Below are 14,159 nucleotides of genomic sequence, written 5' to 3'. Positions count from 1 at the left end.
GGTGCTCTGTAGGTTTTTTTTTCTCTCTCTCTCTCCGGGTTTTCGCGGCTTGTTTCTCCGGCCAGTGAGAATCTGCCGCCCCGGAGTGAAATAACGGGCCCCCGGCGCTGCGGTGCAGCAGTCAGAAAACGTCACTCGTCTGGGATATTGCTTTCCCGTTCCGGTTTTTGCAGATTTGCAGGAAAAGGAGGGGAACTTTTTTTTTCCCTCTCTCTCTCTCTCACTCGCTTTCTCGGACTGTTAACCCCCCTGTTCCGGGGAAACTACTTTTGTTGTTGTTGCTGTAAATGTCGTTTTTGGACAGCGGAGGCATCGAGTCCGGGTACATGCTAGAGGGGATATCGTCGTCCTGAATCACACAAGGTAGGCTTTGCGATTCCCAGTCTATTCCCAGTTTTATCCTGGGCAAGCCTCCCCAGTGCACGGCAGCACGCAGGCGCTGGATTAACAACACAGACATCAGACAGACTGGTCCTGCAAGACAGCGAAGAAAAGGGAGGAGAAGACCCCCTTCGTGGACAGGATTTCTCTCCGTGTTCAATACATCTGAAGACGCACAGGACGGGAAAAAAAAAAACGCCTCTGTTATCCGGCCTCTCAGTTGGGCTTCATGTGATATGTTCCCAGGGGTGTGCTTTGTTCTGATCTCGGGTAAAAGGTAACGTGTGTGTGGTCTTTTTTTTCCCCCTCCTGCTGTTGTTTTTGGCCAGTGACACAGATCAGAAAATAATGTAAAGCAGACCTGTGTGAGACGGAGAGAGAGAGAGGGAGACAGACGAGCCAGACGAGGCTCCTGGATGCAGAGCCGAAAGCCTTTTTCCTGGGGGGAGGGATAAATACAAACACAAAACTGAATAATATCGTCTGCATGAGGGAGATACCGACAATTAATGGCAGCTACTGTATTCTGTTTATCTGGAAGTAAATACCTCTGTGGGTTTAACCTTTATCTACGAGCCGAACGAATTTGATCGGAACAAATCATATTATTTCGCCGTTTCAGGACCAATTTAATCTAATACGATCTGCAAACTATGCCCGCTTGCACGAAGTGATGGATCCACAAGTCCGATAGGAAAAGAATAACCGAATAGAAGTAGCTGCATATCCTCAGCCGACGGCGATGTGTGCTTTTTTTTATTTAAAATAATTGTGCCAAGTCTTCGAGATCGCCAGTCTGATTTTGCTGAATTTAACATTTTTTTGGTAATGCATCCTCAGTGTAGTGCGATATCGTTACAGAGTGCATGGTGATATCTCACAGCGATATACAGTTCGGGGGGCGAGGCTGCGTTTGGCAGACGTTACCTTGAATGAACCTCTCTCGGCTGAACTGATTGACAACACGCAGCCCGGAGGTTACGCCGGGCTCTGGGGCGCCTCTTGCTCGCCCAGAAACCCGGGGCTCCTGGCCTGACACCACATTCGCATGCTTTTGACTCCATTTGAGAGAAGGGGGCAGACTATGAAGGTGTTGCTCTTGTTGTCACAAAGCAACGCGATGTTTCAGAGACTTGGACTTGATTGCGTTTGCCCCTCATTGGGGGGGGGGAGTCGTTTTCAAAAAGTGTTTTATACGTGGAGCCAAAAACATACTTTCGACGTATGTGTGCATCTTGTCTTGGACCGGGGGGGTGACTGTAATGTAATTTGGTGGATGTGTAGCTTTTTGAAGTAAATTCACTGTGAATTCTTATCCCGTCGTTTACATAAATGGGCGAATTAAGATGTGAAAGATAAACATGATGTCAAATGGAGATCCTTTCTTTTGTGTTTTTTTTTGTATTCATGCTCTTGAGTATAGTAGCTGTTTTCTTTGCGCGGGTTGGAATGTAGAGAAACTAGCATGCAGAAGAGCTCCTGCTTATTCTTACTTCTTACCGCCTATATACCCACGAAGCAGGGTATTTCACCAGTAGAGATTGTGTAGTCCAGTCATTGTTGTAGAGAGGGTTTGTTCTTATCTGTCTAAATAAAGAAAAATATTAGAAATGTTCGGAGCCATACAGAACAGCACTGAAACATGAGAAGCATCAATCCAGTTTTTTGTGGTGAAACACTTTCCCTGATATCCAAGGTGCCCTCAGGATCTGCCTTTCCTTGAGAGACAGTATCTATTCTGGAGCCCAGGAAGAGGGTATACTGCGTTATTGCTTAATCAGTATATAAACTGGCTAGGAAGTGTCCAGAGGCCCAGTCAGGTCCACTTCCTGTTCTGGTTTGCTCCTCTCCGAGGGGAGGTGGGAGGGACGAGAGATGGTGGATCACGGAGTGTTGGGCCTTTAAGTGATTCATGCCTGTTGGCTGAGGGGATGTGGTTTGTCCTGGTCCTGAGGATTCGGAGGCACTGGAGTCTGTCTGTCAGTGAGCGTGGCGCTCTGAAAGAGTTTACTGTCTACAGTAGTTGAAAGATAAGCAGCCCTACCACATTCGTGTCAAACGGAAATTACTGTTTTTTTTTTAGAATTGAGTGTATTTTTTTTTGTACTTTTAGTTGTACTTTGTGTTTTTTGATGAGGGAGATTTATCCATTTAATAAAAGGTGGAGCATAATACAAGTGTGCAACAATTGTACAACAGTTTTAAATACAAAGCAAATAAGCCATACAGCAGTGCTGTTGTTTTCCCTGTCACTGGGCAGAGTAGCAGTGTTTTCTTTTGTTTGTGGCTTAATTACAATACCTGAATTACTGTAAATTGTTGTTTGCTCAAGAAAGCTAAATCCTTGAAGCAGCTGGAACCTTTTACAGGCAATGAACTAAGAAATCTGCAGAGTGCAGGACTAGTGATGAGACCTTTGCGTGTTACTGTTAAATCCGACATATTTCATACTTTTTCTTTCTTGTAAAACCAAAAATGCAAGATGAAAGCTGTAAAGATGAATTTGGAAACCTACAAGAGTGAGCTTTCTTTGGCAAGATATCTCCAGGTGTATTTCAATTTCAGTCACTTTGCATAGACAAATGCTGCAGATATTGAAATATTTCAAATGCTTTTTCTCTCTGGTCAGATTAATTTGTACAAGAGTGTGCGGCTCATGAAGCTCTCATCTTTCAATTGGCTGTGCAGAGGAAGTCTTCATTTCCATCCTCAGAGCTCTGCTACAGTATTGGTGGATACCAGTAGCACTGTCTGGACTGTATAGAATAGGAAAGGGCAGTTTGAACTCAGAACTAGCTATGCATCAAGGAAAGTTAGTTCTGGATAAATCAAATTGCAATTAATCCAGAAGCTTTGTTTCAATGCACTGCCTAACTCTAGGTCTGTCCCTATTCTTGTATATATTAGACCTAAAACATAATTAACTCTTCATAAAAGTCTTAATGAAAGATGAACATAGTCTAATTAATATATAGTTGGATTATGTGATTTACAAAATGTTCTAACAGTAAATGACCTTTGGAACTGGTGGCACCTCCTTCACTTGCAATAACTTACACTGGATGTGTACTGTAACTGTTTATCTGTCACTCGTATCAGCTGTGAGAAATGTGGCCCATTCTTCCTTACAGAACTGCTTGGAGCCTCCATGAACAGCTGAGCATGAACAGTTTACATCAGGTCCTTCTATATCATTTCTGTAGGGTTTAGGCCAGGATTTTGACTTGGTTATTTTTCTTCTTCTTCTGCTGTTGGTGTTATGGATCTGCTTGTATGTTCAGAATTGGTGTCCTGTTGCATGAGCTGATTTCAGCACAGCTGCAGCTGATGAATGGGCAGCCTCACAATCTCCTCCAAAATATGCCGATACAACACAGATTTCATTGTTTGTCAATGATGGCAGGTCATCTGGTCTCGAGGCAGCAAAGCAACCCCAAACCATGCTTGACATGTTGGGGTGAGGTTCTTCTGTTGGAAGACGGCTTCTGATTGTTTTTCAGTCTCGCCAGAAAGTTGTACTTTTGACATAAGTGTCCAGAGTATCTTCCTGCAGTCCTGTGGATTGTCCAGGTGATCAAACCTTTCATGGGTGACGTTAGAGAGCAACGATTCCTTCCTGGCTATGCTCCCACGAAACCAGCTCCAGTTCAGGTTTTTTTCTGATGATTGAGGTATGAACGCTGACATCAGCCGCAGAGATTCTTGGGTTTTAGTTTTTGTGACTTCCTGGATGGGTTTTTCGAGTTTCTGTTGGGAAGATCTTAGAAAGACACCCAGTCTTGAATAGAGTTATCACGGTCTTGAATATTTTCCACTTGTAGGCAGGAGGCTCACTTAGCCTGATGGGAGATGCAAGGATCTCACCCCGCTGTTTCTGACAGGGTATTGGATTCAGAAAGAAGGCTGTTTGGTAGCTTGTTCCACATTTCTCCCTGGTGTCTGGGTGAAGAAGTGCCTCCTGTTCTAAGTTTTAAATGTATTTGCTCATAGTTTCCCCTTGTATCGTATGGTTTGTTGTCACTGTTTGCTCTGAGGAAATGCACAGGATTGACAAAGTGAGCATAACTCACTGTAACCACTGCGTCTCTAGAGAGACCATAAGAAAAGCTTGTTTAAATAAAAACAAATAAATACTCATACGTATTAAATAAGGAAATTCTCTACAATCGCTTACAGGAAGTTATCTTCAATTTCTTGGCTGTTGTTAATGGCTTCTGTTTGTCTACCTGCAAGCAGTCGCATCTATATAAAGTTTAACTTCCTGTGTATTCTATGAATCTTCTGTAGGTTGTATACAGTAGGTCGAGGCATTGGAACCAATAACCTTTACCCCAACTTAATGCCTCTCAAGAGTATATAGTAGTGATAAACCCCCTCTTGGCATGACATGATCCTTTTTTCAGTACATTTCGTAAACAAGGATGCACTGTGTTCTGCACTGAATCACGGCAGAAGACAGCTGTTCCTCAGAGTTCGGCCCAGGTCATTTCCAATTTTTAATTCTGAAATGTCTTTGCAGTGAGTCGGCTGTTTGTGAGACCAGTTCAAACCGTGTCGATGGGGGTTAACCTGGTGTGCTATATGAGTAAAAGGACAGTATATCCTGTAAAGCATTGTAGAGAGGCACTGACTTTCACAGGATATCCTCTTGTAACAGAGCATTGTGCAGCTGCAGTGCTTCTGTCAGTTGACTTTTCTGGTAGCAACAGTGAGCTTTTTATTAACTTGAGCTCTGGTGCCTTACGGAGTACCACAAAAGACAATGGAGGAATGTTTGTACGACATTTCTCTTTCATCTGCTTTTCATGCTGCCTGCCAGTTTTCTCATGCGCCTCTCTTATAATGTTTCCTCTGACGTCTTTCCCTTAGAGCTTCATTTACAAGTAGTTGTGTAACTTTATGTACCTGAAACATCTCTTGGATACTAAGTGTCCTTCATTCACAAGAGGGACCAGCTTTGAATTCCATTCAAAGCTGGCAGCTGTATCTGCAGTGCAAGATTTAATGCCAGAGTATTTGCATTGCTAGGTCTGGCCCAAAATTGTGCAGTGCAGATCAGATGTAAAATACAATAAAATGTGAAATCGAGGTCTGTGTTACAAACTGAGAGGACAGAATTCAGGGACTAAAGTGATGTTGCACAAATACTCAGACTCCTAAATCACATTGATAGAACATATGTACAGTGTTTATTGAACATGGAAGTGCAGTGTCCCTGGTTTTGCGGCTTGCTTTCATAAATTCGTCTGCAGTTTCATCTGTTTTCCCTCAGCAACTTTCTCAGTTTTGTTAAGATGGGGGAGGTGCAACCCATGCTGTAGCAAATTCGGGGTAGAGGTTGTCTCGGGGTTGATAACTATCTTGCACAGTCAGCCGTGAAGTGCAGTACTCTCTGTTTCTCTCATGCTGCTGGATTCGCGGGTGCCTCCTAAGTCTTCAGGTCTGCTTGTGTCGGAGAGTCTCTGTGTCTGGTCTGTTACCGAATCTGCCGTCATTTGTTTCTTCTGTCGAGCAGGTATTCTGTCCGGGGCAGTGTAGCATTGTAACGCATCTTCTTCCATGGCTAACATGCCGTGTCCCAGATCTGGCTGCAGGGAAAATGGCACCCTGTACATCGTGTCCTCTTTTTCGAGGATTCTGAAACACGGCTACCTCACGTACGGTCAGACAAAAAAAAAAGCTCTTATGTTTATCTCCCAGGGAGCTGCCTCTACCAACACCTGCAGCTGTAAGATGCTGGCACAGTTCCCATCACCCCTCACTGCTCATACATGTTGTTTTTTTCGAGTGCGACAATCGTCATTTACTATGATTACCTTTGTTCTCACATCAATAGCAGATCTCTTCTTAGATTCTGTGGCCAGAGGCGAAGGGGATTTTTAACTGGCTGTGGTGAGTGGTGCTCTTTTCATCAAAACCACAGATTTCCGTTGACCTACCGAAACAGTTCTGGGTTTTTGGTGGATTTGTACAGTGGATTTGTACGTTGAGAGCAGCGCCATTATTTCTCAGACAGGGTAAAAACCCGATATCGTGTACTTTACTGTACCAGAATGACCATGGTCAGTTGTAGTACCGAGATTGCCTGATTTTCCCCATTGCGACAGTGTAGGGTTTGAAACACTTAGAATGGAGATAGTCTTTGAACCCGTCTTGTTCTCCTTGTGCACAAGTGTAGAAGCTTGTGAGGAGTCAGAGGCTGGCCCACAGCGAAGCCCCAGCTTGTCTTCTAACAGATCCCTGATCAGGGCCTCCGACTGGCCTGTCTTTCTGTGTTTGTGACTGTGTTGTATCTCTGCGTTGATTGCTAATCACCCACCTCGTCTCCCTGCCAGTGTCATGAAATTCTGGGGGACAGAGGATCTTACAAGCATCGGGCTAGAGCTTCCCTCCCACTGACTCCTCACAGACCCTTCTCCTGCTCAGCCTGACAGTCGTTCAAATCAAATCAGATCAAATCAAGGTTGATTGATCAAATGCACCACAATACAGCGTGCAGGGGTTGTTGCTGGCAATGAAATGTCTTTTCTGCGAGCTCACAAAAAACAAGAATCACAAAAGTCACAAAATTAAGGTTACGAAAATAAAGTGACAGAAGAACGGATAATAATGTAATAGAAATTGAATAAAACTCAATATGAATGGAGCTGCTGTGTGTCCATGGCGTATGCAATATATACAAGTAGTACAGTTATGCCAAATACAGTGAAAACTATATATAGTTAATATAACTATATATAACTATGTCCATGTAGCCATTACAGGTGACTTGCTATAGGAGCTGCAGGTTGGTTGTTTAGCAGTCTTAATGCCTGAAGGTAGAAGCTGTTCTGTAATCTGCTGGACTTGGACCGAATGCTTCAGTACTGTTTACCGGACGGTAGGAGGGAAAACAGTTTGTGACTGGGATGACTGGGGTCCTTGAGAATGGACCTGGCTTTCTTAAGACATCTAGCTGAGTAGATCTCCTGGATGCTTGGTAGTTCGCAGCCGAGCTGACATGATTGATTCTGACATGATTCAGAGCACTCCGTGGTTTTACTTAGCGTTTTTATTCTTCTACCTTCTCGGCTGTCCCATCCTTACAGCGATGAACTAGGTGAAACTTTGCTGATACCTGGCACTGGTCTTTATTTGATATCCTTGAGGTGCAGTATTGATGGGTTTTTCTTTCAGCTTTTGGTGCTTCAAACCAAAATCCTACGGGAGTCTTCACTGTGTAAACACCCCGATGTCTGCTTGCTCTTCACTCATGTAATCGGAAACAGGTTTATGAGAAGACATTTCATTTTAGATTAAACATGATTGCTGGTCAGTCAACCTTAAAATACCAGTGGAAACTTAATTACAACCCTCCCCCCCCCTCCACGTTTGTTAATAATGATCCTTATTGCTGATAAGGCAACAGGTAAGGATTCTAATCTGCACCCGGCCGTCTTGTCTTGAGAAAGGCTTACTTTGAGTATTATTGCAGTATACAGTCTGTTGAAAAGGTTCACTTTTCATGCCTCCTTTTGGATTTGAGTTAGGTTGTGCATCTTCTTGCAGGCATCCCTTACAGATCTAGCCTGACTCTGTTTTTTCGGTTTTCCGATCTTTCTAGGTCATGGATTTCCCAGGGCACTTTGACCAGATCTTCCAGCAGCTGAACTACCAGCGCCTGCACGGGCAGCTGTGCGACTGTGTGATCGTGGTGGGCAGCCGGCACTTCAAGGCCCACCGCTCGGTCCTGGCGGCCTGCAGCACCCACTTCCGGGCCCTGTTCACGGTGGCGGAGGGCGACTCCAGCATGAACATGATCCAGCTGGACAGCGAGGTGGTGACGGCCGAGGCCTTCGCCGCGCTGGTCGACATGATGTACACCTCCACCCTCATGCTGGGCGAGAGCAACGTCATGGACGTCCTGCTGGCCGCCTCTCACCTGCACCTCAACGCCGTGGTCAAGGCCTGCAAGCATTACCTGACCACGCGCACGCTGCCCATGTCTCCCCCCGGAGAGAGGCCCCCGCCGGAGCAGCAGCAGCAGCCCGCCAGCTCGCGGCTCCAGCGCTCCTTCCTCCTGCAGCAGCTGGGGCTGAGCCTGGTGAGCTCGGCCCTGAGCGGCGGCGGCGGCGGCGGCGGCGAGGAGGGTACCCCGGCTCGGGGCGGCGGCGGCGTGGTGGAGCAGCGGGCCTCCTTCCCCATCCGCCGCTTTCACAAGCGCAAGCCCTCCGCCGCCCCCGAGGACAGGCCCAGGCAGCGGCTCCGGCCCACTGCCGGGCCCGAGGAGTCGCTGGTGATCTCCGAGTCCGGGGGCCGCGAGTTCTTCTCCCCGGACTCCATCAAGCTGGGCGAGGGGACCAAGCCGGACGGGGGCCTGGGCGGCGGCGGGGGGGGGGCGGCGGTGGCCGACGACGGCGCCGGGATCTCGGAGGCGCCGTACGGGGGGCCGCAGGAGGACGCGCAGATGCCCAGCCAGTCGGACAGCGGCAGGGCCGGCTCGGGCCCCAGGCCTCAGCCGCAGGCCGGGCAGGGAGCCGGGGACGACTTCCGGGACCCCCAGCAGGAGCTGCCGGGGGACGGCGGGAAGGAGAAGGAGGCGGAGGAGGAGGAGCACATGCGGGTGGTGGTGAAGAGCGAGCCCCTGAGCTCCCCCGAGCCCCAGGACGAAACCAGTGACGTCACCTCGCAGGCGGAGGGGAGCGACCAAGTGGAGCCGGGGGCGGACAAGATCGAGCTGAGCCCGGAGAGCAGTGACCGGAGCTTCTCCGACCCCCAGTCCAGCACCGACAGGGTCGGGGACATGCACCTGCTGGAGGGGGCTCGAGGGGGCGCCAGCGGCGGAGGGGGCGGGGGGGGGAGCGGCCCAACCAGTAACGACAACCTGGACACCAAGCAGGCCTTCAGCATCTCCAGCTTCCTCACCAAGGGCTACGCCGGGCCCGGCCAGGGCTCTGCTTCCTTGACGGACGACAACCTCCCCAACACTACGAGCGCGGAGTGCCGCATAGAGGGGGAGGCCACCTACCTGCTGAGCCCGGAGCCCATCAACGGGGGCTCCTCCTCGGGGGGCTCCCTGCTACATCACCACCCCGCATCGTCGTCCCACCACCACCACCACCACCACCTCTCGGGGGAGGTGAACCCGTTCGGCGAGTCGGACGGCCACTTCCTGCGGCCCATGCAGGAAGGCCTGGGCTACAGGGGTGGCGAGCAGTTCGCCCTGGACTTCCAGCGGTCCAGCCTGGGCCTGCACTCCTTCTGCCGCTCGGGCCGGGGGGGCGGCGCCTCGGCCAACCTGGGCTTCCCGGGCTACCGCCGCATCGCGCCCAAGATGTCCCCGGCCGTGGGGGGCTCGCTGCGGATGGAGGGGACCCAGCTGCAGGACGCCTCTTCCTCCTCGGCGGGGGGCCCCCACCTGCTCCTGAACGGGGCGGCCGGAGGGGGTTCCGGGTACGAGGGGGGCCCCCACGGGGCCGCGGCGGGGGGGGCGGGGGCGGCGGCGCCCCCCCAGCTGACCCGCGCCTCGGCCGACGTCCTCTCCAAGTGCAAGAAGGCGCTGTCCGAGCACAACGTGCTGGTCGTGGAAGGGGCGCGCAAGTACGCCTGCAAGATCTGCTGCAAGACCTTCCTGACCCTGACGGACTGCAAGAAGCACATCCGCGTGCACACGGGCGAGAAGCCCTACGCGTGCCTCAAGTGCGGCAAGAGATTCAGCCAATCCAGTCACCTGTACAAGCACTCCAAGACCACCTGCCTGCGCTGGCAGAATAGCAACCTGCCCAACACCCTGCTCTAACGCCACTCGCAGAGACCGGAGACCCACACACACACAGATACGCTCTCCCCCCTTTTTTGTGGGTACCATGTGCGAGGAGGTTCTAGGCAACAGTACTCCCCAATCCCATCCTGAAAACAGCCCCGGATTGCAAGGTTAAAGAGCAGTCACACGGAAACGAAGTGCTTGTCAGAGCCAAGGGTGGACAGAGCAGGTCATGCCGCGTTGGGCATCAGATTATATGGGGAAAAAACGAAACACAATAATCCAGCCGGGGTCGCGCTCTCTTTTCGGGTGGCTCCAAGAGGGGTGTGTGACAAAATGTCTACACAGAAGATTCAGCTCATCGAGTTGCGGCACCGCATTGCAAACGTTTTCATTTTTATTTATAGCCTATCTTAACTAGATCAGCGGAAGGACCAAATGTCCCGACTTCACACGTTTGGGTCTCTCAGCCTTCGTCAAAAACAAACATGTCATATTTCCCCTCCTCGTTCACCACTGCTCTGGCACCATACGTACTCCCTAGCGTACAGCTAAAAACATTTATGCACTTCGTCTGCAAAATCACTTGGTGTTATGAGGTTCATTGCCTGTAATTACCTTGTGTTCTGACTGTACTGATAGTAGAGGTCTTACTGTGAGGTGTTATTGAAAGTTGCCTCATTTGCTGGTTTGATAACACTATATACAGCAAAATATCACTTTCAAGAGGTGGGCAAGTTTAGAGGAAGATGAAAATGGTGCAGGGTGCCAGTGAAACGTAGTGTCAGTTCCTGTGTGAAACTGGTTGGGCCTTGTTTTCGAAGGTACGGCAGGAAACCGGTATTTGATCCATCAGATTTCATTCACAAGGAGGAGTCAGGAAGAGACTGTCAGGAGACGGCTTCTGATTTTTTTTTCTAGTGCATTAGCGAAGGATTTTCAGTGATACAGTCAAGTAAAGATCTGTAGAGGCAACCTGAATATGCAGGTTTGTCTGAAGACTAGTTTTCCTTCTTCCTTCATATTCTCCATGTGACGTCAGACTGTTGTTCTCCTGGTTTAAGTGCTGATTGGCGTGGTGGCATTCGAACTCTGAGAAAGTCTTTCTGAATAATGGTCTCTTGCAGCCCTTTTTTTTTTTTACTTTTCTTTTGCCTGTTTCTGAAATCAGTCGCTGATTAACGGGCAGGATCGAGGCCTCGTGAGGCAGTGTAGGCCATAACGTCTGCAGTGCGGCGCACATTGAGGCGTGGACAAGATTACCAGCGAGGAATTGCAAGATTTTTTTTCTCACGTATCCTGAAGGAGCCGCAAAAGGAGATTGCAGTAGGTCAGATCCTAGTCAAAGGGAAAACCAGACCGGCTAGCGCTGAAGATTTAAATGTGAAAAAACATTCAGTTTTAGATCACCAGCACAGACAGGTACAGGTATGTGTGGTGACCGGTTTCTTTTTAACTCTGCATGCAGCTTCCTGGCATACCTGTGGTGAGCTCTGCCAGCGAGACAGCTGTTTTGCTAATATTAAGCTTCAGAGTAAAACTCGGGAGCAGAGCAGAGAAAAGTGGCTTCACAGGGTAAGCAGGTGTCAGAGGATATCTGTCTTCCCAAGGGACCAGAGAAGCTCCTCTGTGGAAGCAACAGCTCTGATTAATGGAAAAAAAGTAATATATGAAGCAGAGAAAAAAATGTATAGGATTGTTGTAATAGAATGTAAAATGAATTATCTTTATTAACGTGTGTTTCAGCCTAGCCTGTAGATGGAGCATCAGTGTGATTGGAGGAGATAAACCCTTCTTTTGAACTTCCCATGTTAATTGCAGGACTTGTGTCCCCAGTAACCACAGCACTAGTGGAGGAGGGTGGTGTAGTCTTATCCAGGGTTTTAATTAAGGAATAATTTCATTGTTTATTGCAAATATCCCTTTTAAAATATTCCTCTGTGTTTTATGTAGCTTTTATGCATTTATGTAGCATATTTTAACACATTTGTTTTAAGTGGCCAAATTTGCTGTGATGCATTATCATTCTGAACTGGTTCCTGCAAGGGAGAGAGGACACAACTGCGCAGTACAGAGGGAGACAGTAAGATGTCATTGAGCGAGAGAAGGCAAGTAGCCAGATGTCAGATTGTGCTGAACTGTAACACCATCACCTACAGTAGTCACGTCACCACCCAATGAGTTCTTTTTACACTTGCACAAAGGCAAGCTCCGTACCATTTTCATTGAGAAATGTGTTTTAATGAGTTTCCTGTTTTTTTTTAAAAAAAAAAAACACTTTTTAACCAGGCCAAGAACTAAAACATCACAGGTCGATTCTGCCTAAATTCCGTCTTCTCCAGTCTGCCTCTGCTGAGTGTAGTTAAGTTGCCTCTGACTCTGAAGGTGCCAGCCGCCACTGCAAGCCACTGACAATATATTTCAGCACGGTTTGTGCTTCACTATCCCAAAAGGACGTTCTCGGAAACCCAAATTCTGCTTTATTTGCGGAACTTTTAAATTTATAGAACAATTTTGGATGTAAAGAGAGACTTTTTTTTATATACAACTGAAGATTTCAGAACTATCCATCCCGTCGAGGTCCGTTTTTGTTTGAATACAAAGAATATTCATTAACGTTCGTTGTTTTTGTTTTTATATGTAAATGTCTTGCAGCAAAAAACGAAAGGATAAGAACGTGTTGGTTTCTGTCCCTTTTTTTTCCGGTTTGTGTGTGCCCCATAAAGAAGCGCCTTTCCCCTCCTCGTTCTGGAAGAAGAAGTTTTACAGGAAGCCCTGTCCCCAGATTTGCACAGCAGTCTGTCTCGGGGAAGGAAGATATCCCCGGTGTGGGCCTGAGATTCACATAGGAACAGTCTCCCTCCAGTCGCACAGAATTGTTCCCCCTCCCCCAAGCCAGACGTTTGAGAAACGGAACCGCACAGAAAACAGGGTATTTGACGATGGATTGCTTCGCGGCGAGCAGATGCCGTCGCGCTAAAAAGAAAAGGAAGAAAAAAATATTACAAAGCGAACTTCGGATTTTTTACATTTGTCTTCGATGGAAACCCCCCCCCCCAGCTTCCTGTCCTAAGGACCTTCAGAGGGAACTGATTTAAGATCTCGCAGGAGGTAAAGGTTCGGGAGCAACAGAGGTGTTAATATGTAAATAGTGCACATTTACATAGTCTGGGTTATAGTTTTGTTCTCTGATGAAATATATATTATATTTGGACTAGTGAAGTTTCTGTGTATGTGCTTTTTGTAGCAGTACTTCAAGCTGTATTGTATATCTTCACAAGAATTTCTTTTCCCCTGGGGCAGGGATTTCTCAGTCTGTAATTGGGGGATACCGTTTCAGGAGATCATTCTGCACAAGAAACCCCCCCTTCCCCCAATTTAAAACCTTAAATCAAATTATAATGCTGTGGTCTGCTATAAAATATTAAAGGCAGAACTGCAGGTCAGCAGATCCACTAAGAGTGTATTGACTTATACTACTAGGCTTTGGGGGGGGGTTGAAGTATCCATGCGTTTCTGGGGAACCCCTCGAACAGTCTCCAGCCCATTGCCATAGGAGACAGGGCGCAAAGACCCCAAGACACTACGTTCAAGGTCAAGAAAAATTGTGGTACAAGGCGCAGCAATCTTAAGATAGCCCATCACTGGCTGTATTTTGAACTGCTTGCCTTATCCCTACTCACAGGACGTATTAATAAGACTAGCTCATGTTGAATAAGGGAAATGCTGTGTGTAAATTTGGAAATTGTCATGAATATGGACTGACTTTATGGGCATTCAATGGAAACGTATTCGAAAACCCTTGCATTTGTGTAAATACAAGCACATGGGAATCATTTACACTTATTTTTAAAGTGTTGTTTGTTTCCCGTCAATCATTTAGAGAAGAGGCATTGAATTCAAAGATTTACCTCTACATTGCAGTTTTGGGGAGAGGGATAGAGATTGTTCCTTCATGCATACCCAGCTGTCTTCTCTAGGGCTGAGTTTAAATTCAAGTCATCCGAACTTAACAAACGGAAAAGATCTTCGGGGG

The 14,159-nt window shown here is 47.7% G+C and overlaps 1 protein-coding gene across 2 annotated transcripts; it reads left to right on the top strand.

Moving 5' to 3' along the window:
* Positions 1–13: 13 nt before the first annotated feature.
* On the top strand, positions 14–13,340 carry LOC102694870 (zinc finger and BTB domain-containing protein 5). Of its 2 annotated transcripts, none has more exons than XM_069191676.1 (2): positions 14–363; positions 7,985–13,340. In XM_069191676.1, exon 2 carries the CDS (start codon positions 7,988–7,990, stop codon positions 10,157–10,159), a length of 2,172 nt encoding a protein of 723 aa, XP_069047777.1. In that variant the 5' UTR covers positions 14–363; positions 7,985–7,987; the 3' UTR covers positions 10,160–13,340. The 2 variants fall into 2 exon arrangements, with proteins under 2 accessions (XP_069047777.1, XP_069047785.1); XM_069191684.1 differs by lacking the exon at positions 14–363 and adding an exon at positions 435–658.
* Positions 13,341–14,159: the final 819 nt, after the last annotated feature.

Source organism: Lepisosteus oculatus, chromosome 1 (assembly GCF_040954835.1).
Source record: "Lepisosteus oculatus isolate fLepOcu1 chromosome 1, fLepOcu1.hap2, whole genome shotgun sequence".
Taxonomy (NCBI): Eukaryota; Metazoa; Chordata; class Actinopteri; order Semionotiformes; family Lepisosteidae; genus Lepisosteus; species Lepisosteus oculatus.
This window is presented reverse-complemented; position numbering and strand designations above follow the sequence as displayed.